The 18,202-nt window shown below is 54.5% G+C and overlaps 1 protein-coding gene across 1 annotated transcript; it reads right to left on the minus strand.

Moving 5' to 3' along the window:
- Nucleotides 1-1,663: 1,663 nt before the first annotated feature.
- Nucleotides 1,664-16,360, minus strand: LOC143833658 (dynamin-1-like protein). The gene is made up of 18 exons (XM_077329742.1): nt 16,229-16,360; nt 15,940-16,086; nt 14,945-15,095; nt 14,341-14,387; nt 14,033-14,104; nt 13,862-13,948; nt 12,355-12,517; nt 11,081-11,201; nt 10,713-10,844; nt 9,971-10,177; nt 8,725-8,845; nt 8,126-8,281; nt 6,961-7,050; nt 6,761-6,859; nt 6,514-6,657; nt 5,152-5,261; nt 3,016-3,175; nt 1,664-2,492 (listed from the first exon to the last, which is right to left on the minus strand). Exons 2-18 carry the CDS (start codon nt 16,039-16,041, stop codon nt 2,436-2,438), a joined length of 2,019 nt encoding a protein of 672 aa, XP_077185857.1. The 5' UTR covers nt 16,042-16,086; nt 16,229-16,360; the 3' UTR covers nt 1,664-2,435.
- Between the last annotated feature and the right edge of the window lie 1,842 nt (nt 16,361-18,202).

Here is an 18,202-nt window from a genome sequence, read left to right on the forward strand (position 1 = left end):
ATGACTATGGACTACAATTCCAATGACCCCATTCCAGCAGGGGCTCATGGGAATTGTAGTCCATGGACATCAGAAGAGCCAGTTTGGTATAGCCAGGTGACCATGGACTATAATTTCCATGGCCTTGGTATAACCAGATGACTATGGACTACAATTCTCATGACCCCATGCCAGCAGGGGCTCATGGGAATTATAGTCCATGGACATCTAGAGAGCCACAGTTTGGTATAGCCAGGTGACCATGACTACAATTCCCATGAACCCCTGCCAGCAGGGTCTCATGGGAATTGTAGTCCATGGACATCTGGAGAGCCATAGCTTGGCCACCCCAGCTCTAGGGTCCACTTCTCAAGGTGGCTGTTTTCTCCAGGTGAGCCAGCGTCAGGTACCTGGGCACAGGTTGTAACATGGTCTCCAGCCACCAACTTTGAACCTTCTTGCTGAAACCCACAGCGGGATTTCCCATTCCCCAGGGGAGGATTAAGAAATATTTGCTGGCCGAGGTTTTCGCCTGACACAGAACAGCCGATATGAATAAACTGCAGGACCAGAACTGGCCATAACAGATTAAATAAGCATTTGCCCCCCCCCCATTGAAATTTGGGGAGAGGGAATTACATACACCTGTGTGTCCCTGTGTTTTGACGTCTGAGGGAGGTCAGTATGATCAAAACCCGTTAGGTCTGAACATTGTGGGTGTCCGTGATGCACATACTGCGAGCCCTTATGTGTGCCCAACAGTTTGGTGTGGTGGTTAGGAGTGCGGACTTCTAATCTGGCCAGCCGGGTTCGATTCCCTGCTCCTCCCCCACATGCAGCCAGCTGGGTGACCTTGGGCTTGCCACGGCTCTGATAAAACTGTTCTGACCGGGCAGTGATACCAGGGCTCCCTCAGCCTCCCCTCCCTCACAGGGTGTCTGTTGTGGGGAGAGGAAAGGGAAGGCGAATGGAAGCCGCTTTGAGAATCCGGGTAGAGAAAAGCAGCATATAAGAACCAACTCTTCTTCTTCTTCTTCAGTAATATCAGGGCTCTCTCAGCCTCACCCACCTCACAGGGTGTCTGTTGTGGGGAGAGGAAGGGAAGGTGAATGTGAGCCACTTTGAGACTCCCTCAGGAAGAGAAAAGCGGCATATAAGAACCAGCTCTTCTTCTTCTCAATGGTCAGAAAACTTCACCAGGGGTGCATGTAGCTCTGAAGCGGTAGGGGGAGATCTGTGCCAGTTTGTTAAAAGCAATGCTTACAACTCCAGTCCTCGAGAGTTCTCTGCAACAGGAACCAAAGCTGCTTCCGTCATCCCCCTCTCCTCCGTTTTATCTTCCCAACAACCACCTTGCGAGGTAGGCTAGGCTGAGTGCTTACGATTGGCCAAAGGCCACCCAACAAGCTTCCACAGCAGAACAGGGATTCAAACCTGGGTCTCTCAGCTCCTACCCTTCCATTCTCACAACAGCCTTATGAGGGGGACCCAGCCGAGAGCATGTGGACTGTTCCCAAGGTCACCCAGCAAGTGTCCACAGCAGAGGAGGGATTTGAACCTGGCTCTCACGGATCCTAGCCCGACACTAACCACTAGGCCACTAATCACAAAGGGGACCATTTCAGGGAAGGATGTCTGGCTGAGATTCCGAAACTCTCCCCACCCAGTATGGGCACACAGCAACGTGGTTACAACTGAACACGTTTTTATTGTCTGACATTCACAGGCCGAGCCCAGTGCTGGCCCGGCTCACAGACGCATGCAGACGGGGGTGGGGGGTGGGGATTGTGCAGTTTCCTTTTAGGATCAGGCAGTGGCACTCTTGCACGTGGCTCTCGGGCGAGAGCAGGAACCCCGAGCGAATGAGGCAGCCGGCTTTGCACCTTCCGGCTCGGGCCCCGCCCAGGCAGCTTTTACCCTGTTGCCCCCTCTCCCACCGAGGGTCTGTACCGGTATCTCCACGCAGCACAGGAACAAAATGTACAAGCATTCAATGTAAGGTACGCACACACTCTCAAACAGGCTTCAGTTCCGGTACTCGGACAGAGACGTAACGGACAACATTTCATTTCATACTTCCACTACATGTCCCGGGATTTGGGGCCCAGCAGGCCCCCCTCCCCAAACCAAGGTAGGGGGGACCTGCCATGAACACGGGCTGGGTCTAAACCAGCAACTGAAGGAAGCAGTGATGTGCAGGTGGGCAGGATTCAAACTGCATACCATCACAGTTTAATAGTCCTAAACCAGCAAGGATGAGATGCACCAGGGACCAGGGGCCGGGGTTGTGATCTTGGCTCGAAAGAACGGCCCCAGCGGAAGAACCGGGCGTTTGGAATGTGCGGGAGCCCACGCCTCGGGCCTCTCCCTGGCCGCCACCCCCAGAGACTCCAGGGGGCCGAGGACGTAAATGGGGGTGGGGCTTGGTTCGCGTCTTCCGGAGGCTCGGCGGCTGCTCACCAGAGTTGCGTCTCGCGGATCTCAGAGATGGTCTGGCTGGCTTTCTGCAAGGCCTACAAGGGAAGCATTTAGTTGCCGTTATGAACGTCCGCCAGCCGAAACGATAGAAATTGGGACGTCAAGACCTTCTAGGCCAGGGGCCTCCTGGGATTTTTAGGAGATGGATGGGGTCAGGTGGAGCTTTTCTCCAACTCTCTCTCTCTCAGTACTGGCTGCGCATGATCCCTTGAAATGTTGCTTTGGCGGCAGCTGCCACCACTGTGTGGCTGAGGGTTAGCTGGGGGGGTGGCCATTTTGTGGACAGTGCAGAATCGGCCTCAAGCATCCTATAAGTCCCACAAAGGATAATTCCGGGCACAATCTTCCGTGTGCTTACACACACACACACACACACTTATACCCAGAATTAAACTTTGTGGGCCTTTAAGGAGCCACCAGACTCAGCTGCCAGCAGGATTTGACCCCCCCACATCAAGAATGGGAGATGGCCAACAGGACGCGGACAGGCTCGGGCAGCTGAGCAGCAATGCTGTTTCAGAGGAGCCAAACACCACCCCACACTGACAAATCTGCTACCTTCAGCATGTTGGCGGCTTCGTTGCGCTGCTGGGCCATGTCCTCCGACTCCGTGAGCAGCGTGTCCAAGAGCTGCTGCTTGTACAGCTGGCCCACAAGTTCGCTCTGGAGGTGATCCTTGACGTAGTTCACCAGGAAGTGCATCACCGTCTTTGGGACGCTGGAGGAATTGGGGGGAGAGCCGGTGACAGGGTAGAAGGCTTCACTGCGAGAGCTCCAGGTCTCTCCTTCCTTCCTTCCTTCCTTCCTTCCTTCCTTCCTTCCTTCCTTCCTTCCTTCCTTCCTTCCTTCCTTCCTTCCTTCCTTCCTTCCTTCCTTTTTCAGTCTTTTCCTTCCTTCCTTCCTTCCTTCCTTCCTTCCTTCCTTCCTTCCTTCCTTCCTTCCTTCCTTCCTTCCTTCCTTCCTTCCCTCCCTCCCTCCCCCCTCCCTCCTTTCCTTCCTTCCTTCCTTCCTTCCTTCCTTCCTTCCTTCCTTCCTTTTTCAGTCTTTTCCTTCCTTCCTTCCTTCCTTCCTTCCTTCCTTCCCTCCCTCCCTCCCCCCTCCCTCCTTTCCTTTCCTTCCTTCCTTCCTTCCTTCCTTCCTTCCTTCCTTCCTTCCTTCCTTCCTTCCTTCCTTCCTTCCTTCCTTCCTTCCTTCTCTTTATATTTCCCTCCCTCCTCCCTCCCTCCCTCCTTCCTTCCTTCCTTCCTTCTCTTTATATTTTCCTCCCTCCCTCCCTCCTTCCTTCCTATTCTACTTCCAATCTCCTTCCTTCCTTCCCTTCTACAGCAGGGGCACCATGCTGCTGACCCACACCTTAACTGGCACCTACTAAGTGTTTTTAGAAAGGGGGAAAGGCTCTGGTCCAGCAGAGTTTTGGATTAGCTCTGCAGGCTTTAAAAAAAACTCACAGTTTTCATTGGTCGTTGCTGCCGCAAAACTACATGGCTGCCTAGTGCAGGGGGTTGGACTAGATGACCCAAGAAGTCCCCTTCCGACCCTATGATTCTATGAACAGTTGTCACTGTGTAGCTGAATGTAAGCTATGTGCGTGTGAGAAGCTATTTTTAAATACAGCATTTCTTTTAAAGGGCACCCTCTTAAGCCGAGCTTCTGCCTCAAATGCTGAAGTGATGCAATGCGACATGCATCACTTCCTGGCGTGGGTGGGTGACTCCGCCTACTTTGGCAGCCATTTTGTGGCATCGCCCTGCATCAGAATTCCACAGGTCCCCACATGCTCAAAAGACCGAGTGGATCCACCGTCTTGGATGTGCCCCAGGAAGCCGTCCTGCCTCTCCACCACGACTGCTCCTTCCCTTCTCTACGGCTACATGCAAACTGGCCCAAAATTTCGAGAACTACAAACCCAGGGAACTCACTGTCTCTGCTCCGGGTTACGTCGGCTGAGTCATTTGCCTACCGCAACACTCAAACGCTTTTAAGCTCTCTGGATTATTTTGTAACGCATCAGTTAGAAAGACCAGCCGGAGAGGCGGAGTCTGTGAAGGCTCAAGGGGTGGCAGGTGACAGTGGAGGAGCGAGAGGGATGTGAGTGTCCTGCATAGTGCAAGGGGGTTGGACTAGATGACCCAGGAGACCCCTTCCAACTCTAGGATTCTATGAGTCACCCTGCACTTTTCTTGGATGCTTTAGGATGCTTAGGGCTGATCCTGCGTTGAGCAGGGGGTTGGACTAGATGGCCTGTATGGCCCCTTCCAACTCTATGATTCTATGATTCTATGAGCGTCCTGCACAGTGCAGGGGGTTGGACTAGATGACCCAGGAGGTCCCTTTCAACTCTAGGATTCTATGAGTCACCCTGCACTTTTCTTGGATGCTTTAGGATGCTTAGGGCTGATCCTGCGTTGAGCAGGGGGTTGGACTAGATGGCCTGTATGGCCCCTTCCAACTCTATGATTCTATGAGCGTCCTGCACAGTGCAGGGGGTTGGACTAGATGACCCAGGAGGTCCCTTTCAACTCTATGATTCTATGAGCGTCCTGCACAGTGCAGGGGGTTGGACTAGACGACTACATGACCCAGAAGGTCCCTTCCAACTCTATGATCCTAGTTCCTCCTTCTGCCCAGGGAGAGAGTCTCTGATCTCAAAGAAGTTCTCCTGCCCGGAGGCCCATCCCTGTTGGCCCCGCTTACCTGTCTTGGATGCTTTTCCGCACAATCAAGAAGTAGGACTTGATGAGCCGCCGGATGACCTCACAGTCCCGCTGTTCCCGCTGGCTCAGCTTCCGCGTGGCTGGCATGGGCTGCGGCGAAGGAGGAAGCCTGACGTAAGCTGGAGGAAACTCAGGCAGCTAATCAAGCTCCTGCAGCCTTCGCTGAGGGATAAGATTCTCCCCTCCCCAGCCCCAGTGCCCAATCCATGCAGGACTATGCTTCCCCATGGAGGAGGCACCAAGAATAGTGTTCTGCTTGCAAGACAGGAGACTTCAAGGTAGGAGGACACCACGGTAGGGCCTGCTCTCCGCTGGATTGCTTCAGCAGAGAGCAGAGTATCTTTAAGAAGCAATGCCCCTCGACCTTGGTGTCCCCCGACCTCAGGATAGCCCGGAGGCATCCTGAGTTGACCCTTTCTTCTCCCCGGACATCATGTTCCGGCCTCCACAGGGTGGCTGCCATAGCCCTGTGCCCCCCTCGTCGCACAGATAAGCAACGAAGCACATGAAAGCAACAAGAGGGATTTTGTTCCTGCACGGTACTTTGGAAGGGGAAAAGGGGGCCAGTTGTGACCACAACATTTGCAGAGTGCTGGTTGCCATGAACGAAAACCTCGCACACTGATTTTAAGTGTGTGTGTTGACAATATTATTTATAGTGTTGAGTTCCTGTGCCAGAAGACCTAGATTCCAGTCCATGAGGACATTGGAGACCTACAAGAGTTTGGGGATATAAGTTTTCAAGGGTCAAAGCTCTTTTTGTCAGATACCTTCATATCTGACCAAGGGAGCTTCGATTCTACTGATGACCAACACAGCTACCCTCTGGTACTGTGGATCAATGGCAGAAGGTCCCAGGTTCAATCCCCGGCATCTCCAGTTAGAAGGACCAGGCAGGAGGGGATGGGAAAGACCTTGGCCTGAGACCCTGGCTCAGGGGCAGAGCCTCTGCTTGGCAGGCAGAAGGTCCCAGGTTCAATCCCCTGCATCTCCAGTTAGAAGGACCAGGCAGGAGGGGATGGGGAAGATCTTGGCCTGAGACCCTGGCTCAGTGGCAGAGCCTCTGCTTGGCAGGCAGAAGGAACCCAGTTCAATCCCCGGCATCTCCAGTTAGAAGGACCGGGCAGGAGGGATGGGAAAGTCCCTGGAAAGCCCCTGCCAGTCTGAATGCACATTACACTGAGGATCTGCATCAGTACAAGACCATTTCACAAGTTCATGTGCATGCCTCACCAGGACATTTCCTGCACCAAACACAGACCAACGATGTTGTTACCCCGATAAACATCCAGCATGCTGGCCCCCTTCTGCCCTCCCGCTACCAGCCTGGCCCCCAGCTTACCGTGTCCAGCAGGTTGACCGCGTGGGATCGGCTAGGGCTGGAATACAGCGAAACCTGGGAAGACCCTTTCGGTTTGTCCTCCATGCCAGCCTCCTCTGCCTTCTCGCTTTTCCACCGCCGGGAACCGTCAGGATGAGGTTCGCTCTGTGCAAACAGCATGGAGAAAAAAGCCCCGATGGTCCTGCAAACACTGCAGGGCCAGAGGAAAGCTGCTTCTTTCCCATAAAGGGGAGGGAGGCAGACGTACCTTGGAGCTGCTCACGGAGGCGGAGACCATGGCGGTGTCGATGAAGTCCGGGTGTTTGGTGTTGATGTAGGCCAGCTCGATCGCCACCAGGTTGTGGACCTGGAAGGAGAGGGAGAGCAACGTGGAGGGGGTGCTTCTCCAGAGCCGGGAACGGGGGGGTTCTTGGGGGTTCCTGGGGGTTCGGAGACCACCTTCCTTACCATCTCGTTGGTGATGGGCAGCCTCCGGCGAAGGACGCCCGTGACCACCTCCACAATGGCCTCGTGCAGCTTGGGGAAGCGGAGCAGTTCCTGAGCGGAAGAGCAGAAGAACAGAAGTGAAAGACGGTTGAATGCACAGCCCAAATCCAGATTCGCAGCTTAACTGCTGGTGCCTCTATCCTGAGAACAGCCCCTGCAAGAAGAAGAGCTGGGTGTCATACCCCTTTAGACCCTGGCTTCCATCTGCTAAAACGCTCTACCTGGTGAGAGCAGAGCTCCACGGGACTCAGGGCAGTTCTGCAGAGCCTGCAAAAGAAGGCTGTTCCAGCAGGCCTAGTGAAATTCTTCCTGCCCAAAACCAAATCCCTGCACCGTATTTCACACTATAAACCTCTGCCTACACCACACCTCCCACCAGTGGATAAATGAGAAGACGGCTTTGAAATGAGCTGGTTTTAATATCCATTTTAATGCGATGGATCTTGATGATTCTTAGAATCAAAGAATCATTGAGTTGGAAGGGATCGCCAGGGTCATGTAGTCCAACCCCCTGCACTATGCAGGACACTCACAACCCTCTCGCTCATCCACTGTCACCTGCCACCCCCTTGAGCCTTCACACAATCAGCCTCTCCGTCAAATGGCTCTCCAGCCTCGGCTTAAAAACCTCCAAAGATGGAGAACCCACCACCTTCCGAGGAAGCCTGTTCCACTGAGGAACCGCTCTAACTGTCAGGAACTTCTTCCGGAAGTTCAGATGGAATTTCTTTTGCATTAATTTCATCCCATTGGTTCTGGTCTGACCGTCCAGGGCAAGAGAGAACAACTCTGCTCCATCCTCTACAGGGCAGCCTTTTAAATACTTGAAGATCTCAATCAGATCCCCTCTCAGTCATCTCCTCTCCAGGCTAAACAGACCAAGCTCCCCCCTCTTGTATTATCTGTTATTATTATATATGTTGTTACCTGCCTTGAGCCTCCAGAGAAGGGTGGGATACAAATAATTTGATTAATATTATCGTCATCATCAGACTACATCTGCTCCAACTGGCTGGGGGGTCTCAGGCAAAGAAAGGGCCCTTCTCTTTGGAATCCTGAAATCCAAGCCCTCCAGGAGCTCTTCGCACACCTGATCTTCCCATTGCCATTGAGGGAGGGGCCTTACCTGCGTGTTGTAGGTGGAGCAGTGCTGGATGATGCGCTGCAGCTCCTCGTGGACCAGCTCCACGCAGCGCAAGCTGGGCTCCTCCAGGCGCTTGATCTGCCGCTTCACCAACAGCTCGAAGGAGACCTCGGGGACAAAGAGGGCTGGGCGGGGACCCTGCAGAGAGGGCAGGAACAAATAGGAGAGGGGGATGTAGGAAGATGCATGACAATGCCTTGGATGGAATCAGACCTCCCTGGGCCATCAACATCAGTGCTGGTGTCTCTGACTGCCAGCAGCTCTACAGGGTATTAGGCCAAGGCCTTTCCCATCCCCTCCTGCCTGGTCCTTTTCACTGGAGAGGCCGGGGATTGAACCTGGGGACTTCTGCCTGCCAAGCAGAGGCTCTGCCACTGAGCCAGGGTCTCAGGCCAAGGTCTTTCCCATCCCCTCCTGCCTGGTCCTTTTGACTGGAGATGCCGGGGATTGAACCTGGGACCTGGTGATCTATTGTAATTCCATGAGCTCTCCAGTTGCCCCCTGGAGGTTGGCAACCCCACAGCAGAGCCAGAGTGTCCCGTTGTCACGCGTACTGAGGTCAAATGCCCCACAGGGCTTACCGTGGCATTGCGGATGGCCGTCAAGATATCCAGCATCGTCAGCCCGGCCAGCGGATCGATGGACTCCAGTGTGCGGCCGAAAGTCTCGTGGAAAATGTAGCACATCCGTGCACCGCCACACCTGGGAGGGAGGGAGAGGAAGTCACCCTCTCAGAGGACCGGCATCTCCATCTCTGTCCTGCGCAGGGCTGCATTTGTCAGAACATAGAGCAACCTTCCAAAGAATCAGGCCCTTGGTCCATAAAGGTCAGTCTTCTCTCCTCAGGCTGGCAGCATTTCTCCAAGGTCTCGGAGCTCTTTCCCATCATCCACAGCCAGATTTTTTAACTGGAGATTCCAGGGATTGAACCTGGGACCTTCTGCCTGCCAAGCAGAGGCTCTGCCACTGAGCCAGGGTCTCAGGCCAAGGTCTTTCCCATCCCCTCCTGCCTGGTCCTTCTAACTGGAGATGCCGGGGATTGAACCTGGGACCTTCTGCCTGCCAAGCAGAGGCTCTGCCACTGAGCCAGGGTCTCAGGCCAAGGTCTTTCCCATCCCTTCCTGCCTGGTCCTTTTAACTGGAGATGCCAGGGATTGAACTTGGGACCTTCTGCCTGCCAAGCAGAGGCTCTGCCACTGAGCCAGGGTCTCAGGTCAAGGTCTTTCCCCTCCCCTCCTGCCTGGTCCTTCTAACCGGAGATGCCGGGGATTGAACCTTGGACCTTCTGCCTGCCAAGCAGAGGCTCTGCCCCTGAGCCAGGGTCTCAGGCCAAGGTCCTTCCCATCCCCTCCTGCCTCGTCCTTCTAACTGGAGATGCCAGGGATTGAACCTGGGACCTTCTGCCTGCCAAGCAGAGGCTCTGCCACTGAGCCAGGGTCTCAGGCCAAGGTCTTTCCCATCCCCTCCTGCCTGGTCCTTTTAACTGGAGATGCCGGGGATTGAACCTGGGACCTTTTGCAGGCCAAGCAGAGGCTCTGCCACTGAGCCAGGGTCTCAGGCCAAGGTCTTTCCCATCCCCTCCTGCCTCGTCCTTCTAACTGGAGATGCCGGGGATTGAACCTGGGACCTTCTTCCTGCCAAGCAGAGGCTCTGCCACTGAGCCAGGGTCTCAGGCCAAGGTCTTTCCCATCCCCTCCTGCCTGGTCCTTTTAACTGGAGATGCTGGGGATTGAACCTGGGACCTTCTGCCTGCCAAGCAAAGGCCCTGCCACCGAGTCACACCCCACCCATGTTTCCTCCTCCCAGCCAGCAGGGGGCGATGCTCACAGCTCTGAAGTCTCAATGTTGCGGGCCGTGCCCTCGATGGTGTTGCAGTACTCGGTGGCAAACTTGGTGATGATCTGCAGCAGGGTGGCGTTCTTGTCTTCGATGGGCTGCCCGTAGCTTTGCAGGACGGACTGGTACTGGGCCGTCAGGACGTTCACCCGGGTCTTCAGCTCCGGCAGGCAGTCCCGAATGTGGTGCATCAGCAGCCTGGAGGCAGGAGGAACCCAGTCAGGGTGGGGGGTGGGGGCAGGCAGGCCCCTTTTCTACCCACCTTCCTGTGACTGACTTATTTACTGCTACGGGGTGGCAATATGAGGGGGACAGGGGGAAGGGAGGAGGGGCTACACAGCAAATCATAAGAACTAAGAATTATCAGGCACTGTCAAGCGTAGAAGAAGGAGAGAATTTTCTCCCATCATTTTAATCCTCTGATAACATTTTCAGCCGGTGAACACAAAAACATCAAGGATTTCCTTTCAGAGCCAAGGGCCCAAGCAAGAGACTGGGTTCAAACCCCGATGCTGTCACGAAAGCTTGCTGAGTGATCTTAAATCAGCCTGGACTACCTCACAGGGTTCTTGTGAGAATGACGTGGGCCACCATGGGAGTGGAGCAAGCAAATAATAGAGACATGGCTGGCCCCAGAGACGCTGGGACCCCCCTTTTGAATCTCCAGCTCTCCCCAAATCCAGAACCTTTTTGTAAATTACGAAGGGCCCCTTCTGAGCATGGCTGCTCTCACCTGTTGAGGGTCTTGGCCAGGTACCGGGTGCCGTTGCGGTTGGCGAGTGACGGGTACCTCTTCTGCAGGAAGCCTTGTTCGTCCTGCAGGGACTCACTGATGCTCTTGTTGCTGTTGATGTCATGCTGGCTCCTGAGGGAGGAAATTGGGGGGAGATCGGGGTTACAAAACCGACTGTGAAGGAAAACTGCACTAACACCCAATAAGGGTTCTTCTCCCCCCTCCCTGCAACTCCATCACTCTGGAAGACCCTCAGAAGAGCCCTGCTGGGTCAGGCCAGGGAGGGTCCCTCCAGTCCAGCCTCACGTCTCACCCAGGGGCCAGCCACGTCTGCATCCCGATGCCAGCTTCCCTCCCCCCGCACCAACCTGTTGACCACCCCGATGATGCCCAGCTTCACAGGGATGACGCGGCCCATCAGCATGTCCATGGCATCCGTCCCGGCGTCCATCAGGTCCAGCTTGGTGACAACGGCCAGCGTCCGGCGCCCTGCAGAGAAGAGTGGCTATTCCCCCATTCCAGGCCTCAACCCCGGCTGGGGAGACCAGGTCTGCACCTCTTTACTCCTCTCTACTCCCCAGCCTGTGTGCTCCGTCCAGCTCATCCCTGCAGCGCTCACCTGCATCCTCTCCACCATTCCCTGCAGTTCTTAGGCCAAGGGTGCATGCGCACCTTTTCTGGCACCACTCCACTCTGACCGCTCGACCAGGCTCCCCTTCCTAGGGAAGAGGCTCAGGGGTCCCCCAACACTGTGTCTGGATTCATCAGAGGCTAGAAAGGCAGGGCCAATTGTCATCTGATGCCCTCCTTCGATGACTGCAGAACGTACTCTATACCAGGGGTGGCCAAACTGTGACTTTCTGGAGGTTCATGAACTACAATTCCCATGAGCCCCTGGCAGCACTGTCTATACCAGGGGTAGTCACACTGCGGCCCTCCAGATGTCCATGGACTACAATTCCCAGCAAAGGCTGGCAGGGGCTCCTGGGAATTGTAGTCCATGGACATCTGGAGGGCCGCAGTTTGACTGCCCCTGGTCTATACCAAGGGCAGAGGGAATTCTGTTTTGGAGCAGAACTAATGAACTCACTTTGAAACTCTAAGCCCTGATTTTTTGCCTGTCTCATCCTATAAAGGAAAGACTTTATCTGTCTGGGATGCCGGCTTGCTAGAGAGAACTCAACCTCGTATCAAGGACGATCACGCCTCAATTAAGACTGCACGCTGAAGAACAGTTGTTTTTTCCACCCCACTTTTCTCTACCCGAAGGAGTCTCAAAGCGGCTTACAATCACCCTCCCTTCCTCTCCCCACAACAGACATCCCGTGAGATAGGGGAGGCTGAGAGAGTTCTGAGAGAACTGTTCCAGAAGAACAGCTCTGAAAGGACTATGACTGACCAAAGGACACCCAGCTGGCTGCGTGTGGCGGAGGGGTGGGGAATCACACCCGGTTCTCCAGATTAGAGGCTGCCTCTCTTAACCACGACCCCACGCTGGGTCTCAGGTGAATTTCTCTCTCCTAGGTAGAACTTGGAAGGGTGGGGGAAGTGCCTGTTCTAAGCCGAAAAGGTTCTCCCATGACAGCCACTCTGCCGTTGCCCCAACACACCACCGCTTCCCCACGCGGCCAACCCAGCATACCGTCTGGGTCGACGTCTCGGGCCAGCTTCAGCGCCTCCGAGGTGGTCATGTCGGTGTTGGCCGCCGTCACAGCCAGGATCAAGCAGTTGGGGTTGGAAATGTAGGACAGGATCATGTCCCGCACCTGGACCTCTATGTCGGGGGGCTGATCCCCCACGGGAACCTGAAATACAAATCAAGGCTTGGGAGTGCCAGGCTTCCTCGGGAGGTGGTGGGTTCTCCATATGTGGAGATTTTTAAGTAGAGGCTGGAGAGCCATCTGACGGAGAGGCTGATTCTGTGAAGGCTCAAGGGGGTGGCAGGTGACAGGGGATGAGCGAGAGGGTTGTGAGTGTCCTGCATAGTGCAGGGGGGTTGGACTAGATGACCCCCTTCTGGTTCAGCATTCCCTTTCCTAGAGTGGCTAACCCTCTGCTTGTGGGACACCAGCAACTGTCCCAAGGGCATTGTTTCCACCACTTGCAGCCCCGAGCAAGTGGTATTCTGACGGACACAGCCTTGGGGGAGAGAGGCTGCATTCTGGCCTCTGACACACATGTCTTCCTTCACGGCTCGCTCTGTGACTGTAAAAACCTCAGTCTAGCGACATCAGGACACGTTTAACTTGATCAACATGTATATGCCATGAACAAACACCAACATATGATGTGGAAGATGGAAGATATCGTTCCCAAGGTCAAGTAACAGGTTCAAGAATACAGAAGAGGAGTTGTTTTTATGCCCTGCTATTCATTACCCAAAGGAGTCTCAAGGCAGCTTACAATCACCTTCCATTCCTCTCCCCACCACAGACACCCTGTGAGGGAGGTGGGGCTGAGAAAGCTCTGACAGAACTGCTCTGCGAGAACAGCTCTAAGAGGACTGTGACTAGCCCAAGGCCACCCATCTGGCTCCATGTGGAGGAGGAATGGGGAAATCACACCCGGCTCTCCAGATTGGAGGCTGCTGCCCTTCACCCAGACACCAAATTGGCTCTCATTTGGGGGGAGGGTAGGAGGGGGATAGATAAAAACTACAATGTTAAAGAAATAAGAGAAAAAGAGAAGCATACAGATACATAAAGAAAAGACTTGTGATTTTCTCTACAACAAATATAAGTAACATTATAAATGTCTTACTTACTTGGCAACTATAAAAGAAAAAAAGCTTTTTTTCCCCTATGCTCCAAATCTTCCTTTTGCCCCCTTAATATCAAAACCACAAATTGTCAGCTCAGTTTTTCCATGCAAAAAGTCTAAAAGTTCCCCAAAAACCTTAACGGAAAAAAACAACTTAAATAAACCCCCAAATACCAAACAAAACAGAGGGAAAGGCAGGGGCAGCCATTAGGGAGGGCTGGCTGCCACCCACTTCCAGAGGAGATGCAACGCAATTTGGGGCCCCAATCCAGCAGTTGGGAAACAATGACTTCCACCCCTAATGGCTCCCTAGGGAAAAAGGTTTTCCCCAGGTCTTGGGTCCATTTCCCAAAGCGATCAGCACAAACTGGACCAGGCAGACCTCTCACCTTGGTAATCCCCGGCAGGTCCACAAGCGTTAAGTTGAGCACGTGTGGGGAATAGATCTTCAGATAGAGCGGCTCCTGGCTGATGCCCTGAAAGCAGAAACGGGGATGAAGGGAAGAGCGCACTGCAGCCAGATGCCTCCGGAAGGGCCTGGGAGGGTCTGTGGCCCATACCTTATTTGCGCCGGTGGTCCGTTCCGTCTCGATTTCAATCTCCTGCCGAATCTCACTGAAGTCAGTGAAGGTCTTGGAAGGTGGGGAAGGAGAGAAAGAAGGAGAGAGAGAGAATGGATTTGATCAGCCAGGAGATTATGCATTTATGTGCCCCAAGGATGTCCACGGACTTCAATTCCCACGGTGCTGTTGCCTCCACTTCCTGCGGCAGGGAATTCCACAGGTCCATCACTCTTCAGGACGGCACCAGCCCTGGCCACCCATGGGGCCCTTTCCACATCACCCTCTCCCCGCCGCCAGGGCATTACCTTGTGTTTGCAGTGCAGGAAGGTAGCCCATTCCTCCGCCAGGACACCTGAGCCCAAAAAGGAGTGGAACAGAAGTCAGCCAAGAACCATTAAAGTGAGGGGGGGGGGGGAACTTCCCAACCAGCTGAAGCTGACGGCCCATAGGGAACTGGAGGCGACTTTCAGACATTTTATTTATTTTGTTAATTACATGTATTGGCTGTTGATCTTGGGCCAGTCAGCTCGCAGTGGCTTACAAGTATGAAATGCAATAAAATGCGATAACACAATAATCCAAAACGGTAAAACTTCTAACAACCGATCCCCCCCAAAATTCTTCACTCCACAGGCCCACGTCGACCTAATGCCTCAAGATAGGTGGCTGGAGGAAGGGCTGAACAAGAAATTCCTTGCCCTAGTCTCAACCGAACGCCTGGCAGAAGACGCCTGGCATCTTGCAGGCCCTGCGGAACTGAGATAGTTCCAACAGGGCCCTTAGCTCTTCCGGGAGCTCGTTCTACCAAGTAGGGGCCAGGACCGAGAAGGCCCTGCCCTGGACGACCACAATAAGGGACCACAAAGCATTCTTGCTCTGCCCGGTTAAGAGCACCTGTTCTCTCCTTACCGCTCTCTCCACTGGCCGCCTGCCTCCTCTCCTCCAGTGTCGGGACATGCACCAGCTGCAGGACGAGGGGCCGGCGCGTGACTATGCCCGAGCCACGTGGCAGGAAGTCCCGTCCGACAATGCTCTCCAGCACCGAGCTTTTCCCGCTGCTCTGTGGGAACGCAAAGCAGGAGGGACCAAAGATGGAGAGGACTCTTCCGCACAGATTTGCACTATACACAAGGCAGCAGAGGAAAGAAAATGCGAGTTATGTACAGGGACCCTGACTTCCCGTGCTGCCATTGTGGGATTCCGTCACTATAAACTCAGACGCCTAGCCCACCACCCATCAGCACTACCTGAAATCATCCATACACTTTCAGCCAACGCAAGGCGGTGGCATCTAAGTCTATCACAGCAGCAGGATCAGCAGATGTGAGGAAGGTAAAAAAAAAATATCTTCATTCATATCCTGGCTTTCTCAACAGAAACACAATGGGGCTCACATCAATCCTCTCTCCTCCTGAGCGTGTATGATTAGGCCAAGGACCACAGAATCCTAGAGTTGGAAGGGACCTCCTGGGTCATCTAGTCCAACCCCCTGCACTGTGCAGGACACTCCCAACCCTCTCGCTCATCCACTGTCACCTGCCACCCCCTTGAGCCTTCACAGAATCAGCCTCTCCGTCAGATGGCTAGAAATCTCCAAAGATAGAGAACCCACCACCTCCCGAGGAAGCCTGTTCCACTGAGGAACCACTAACAACTCCCTGCCCATCCACACTAACCCCAATTCCATGCCCAAGTGGCCCCACCAAAAATCTCGAGAATCCAGCCTGGCCTGGAGGGCATTCACCCTCAGCAAGGTCCTCATTAGGGAGGAACACAATTAAATGGATATCTCCCCCTGGAGGCTGGCATCCCTGACCCTCAGTGGGGTCCAGTGCCCCAAAGTCCCCCTCCCCCCTCCTCCAGGGGGATCCAGCTGTGCAGCCCTGGGGGAGGGGGGGTCTCACCTGGGATCCGACCACGACGATCTGGGGCAGCTGGATGACTTCGGCGCCCACCGTGTTGAAGATCTCTTGCAGCTTGTTGATGACGGGGATGAGGGTCTCCATGGCGACGGGCTGGTGTGTGTGTGGGGGGGGGTCGGGGGTCCTTCCCTGGGGGCAGAAAGGCAACCGGGGCACGTCAGAGGCGGCGGAACCCCCCCCCCTGCCCTTTGACCCCCGCCCCCAATCCCCCTCCAATTGGGGCCTCCCAGTTCCAAGGGGCGATCAATGGGCAGAGGCGCCGCCCGCTCACCCCGCAGGGCGGTCACTCGGCGCCCGGCTCCGGCCCCATGCGCGCGCCACCAGGAAATACCGCCTCCCCAGCGCCCGCCCCCGGCTTGGGTTTCTATTGGCCCGCTTGTTAGCCGCGGCCCGTCCGTCAGAGCGATCTCCGGCCCTATTGGAGGAAAGGCGGCTTGGGGAGGCGGAGCTTCCTCGTCCTGGGCCAATTCGGGGAGTAGAGGGCGCGACTGGCCGGCTATTTGAACCGGGCGACCATAGAGGGGCGGAGCGAGGATAGAGCGGCCCTGGCAACCAAGGGCCTAGCAACCAAAGGGGCGTTTTGAGCTTTTTTTGTTTTGTTTTCTTGAAGATGGAAGGGGAAGCGGGGTCTTCTCTAGCAGGTGGAGCATGACCATGGGGAGCTCCCCTGGGTCAGCTGCTTGAAGAAGCAAAGAGCAAACAGCAATGGCATTGTGTCTGCACATGAGAGCTCATTCCTTGAATTAATACAGTGTTAGTCCTAAAGGTGCCCCTGGACTCTAGAATCATAGAGTTGGAAGGGACCTCCTGGGTCATCTAGTCCAACCCCCTGCACTAGGCAGGACACTCACAACCAACTCGCTCCTCCACTGTCACCTGCCACCCCCTTGAGACTTCCCAGAATCAGCCCCTCCGTCCGATGGCTCTCCAGACTCTGCTTAAAAATCGCCAAAGATGGAGAACCCACCACCTCCCGAGGAAGCCTGTTCCATTGAGGAACCGCTCTGACTCTCAGGAACTTCTTCTGGAGGTTTAGATGGAATTTATTTTGAATTACTTTCATCCCATTGGTTCTGGTCCATCCCTCCAGGGCAAGAGAGAACAAATCTACTCCATCCTCTACATTGGGGGTCATCAACCCCCGGTCTGCGGCCCAGTCTGCAAGAGCCTCTGCAGCAGGGCGCAGCTTCCTCTCCCCGCCCCCCCCCCCACCGCAGCGAGAAGCTCGGAAGGGAAGCACAACCGCCGGCATGCCGGTGGTGCAAATGCGCATGGGCCACAGTTTTTGCACATGCGGCATGCATGAAAACTGCCATGCATGTGCGTTTGCGCCACCGACATGTGCAATTGTGCATGCGCAGCGGGTCCGCACATGCTCATTTGCACGAGGGGCCTGGTCGCCCTCCCACCCCTTGGTAATGGGCAGCAACCTTAAAAATGTTGCGGACTGCTGCTCTACATGGCACCGTTTTAGAAGATGGTGATCAGATCCCCTAAATCAACAGTGGGGGACTGGAGTAGGTGCATATATACTTCAATGAATCATTAGTCTGTGAAATGCCACACAATTCTTTTTTAGGGATGCCGGACTCCAGGTGGGACCTGGTGACCCCCTGGAATTGCAGCTCTCCCCCAGACCAAGGCGATCTGTTCCCCTTGAGGAAAGGGCTGCTTTGGAGCAGGGTTGCTCCAAGTGTGGCTCTCCAGATGTCCATGGACTACAACAACCATGAGCCCCTGCCAGCAGGGGAGCTGGGAACTCTGCCCAGCATCCCTCGCTGGTGGCCTTGGGAAATCTGGCAGCTCTAGTCCTTTTTGATACTTACTTGGAAAGCTCAAACATTCCTTGTATCTGAGACACCCCTATGACACGTGAGTTAGTTTTAGGGTTGCCAACCTCCAAGTATAGGCTGGAGATCCCCCGACCGATCTCCAGGCTACAAAAATCACTTATGCCTTAATTCTTCATTTAAAACATTTATATTCCATGACTAAGCCGCCCAGAGCCGTAGGGAAGGGCGGTATCAAAGTCCAGATAAATAAATAATAAATGCAGGAGAAAATGGCTGCTTTGGAGGGGGGCATTATATTCCTTTGAGGTCTCACCACACCCCAAATCCTGCTCCCTCCCAGCTCCACCTCCAAAATCTGCAGGTATTTCTCAACCTCAAGAGTTGGCAACCCTAGTTCCCATGTCCCTGAAGAAGTGTGCGTACTCATGAAAGTTTATACCCAGAATAAAGCT

This window comes from Paroedura picta, chromosome 3 (assembly GCF_049243985.1).
Source record: "Paroedura picta isolate Pp20150507F chromosome 3, Ppicta_v3.0, whole genome shotgun sequence".
Classification (NCBI taxonomy): Eukaryota; Metazoa; Chordata; class Lepidosauria; order Squamata; family Gekkonidae; genus Paroedura; species Paroedura picta.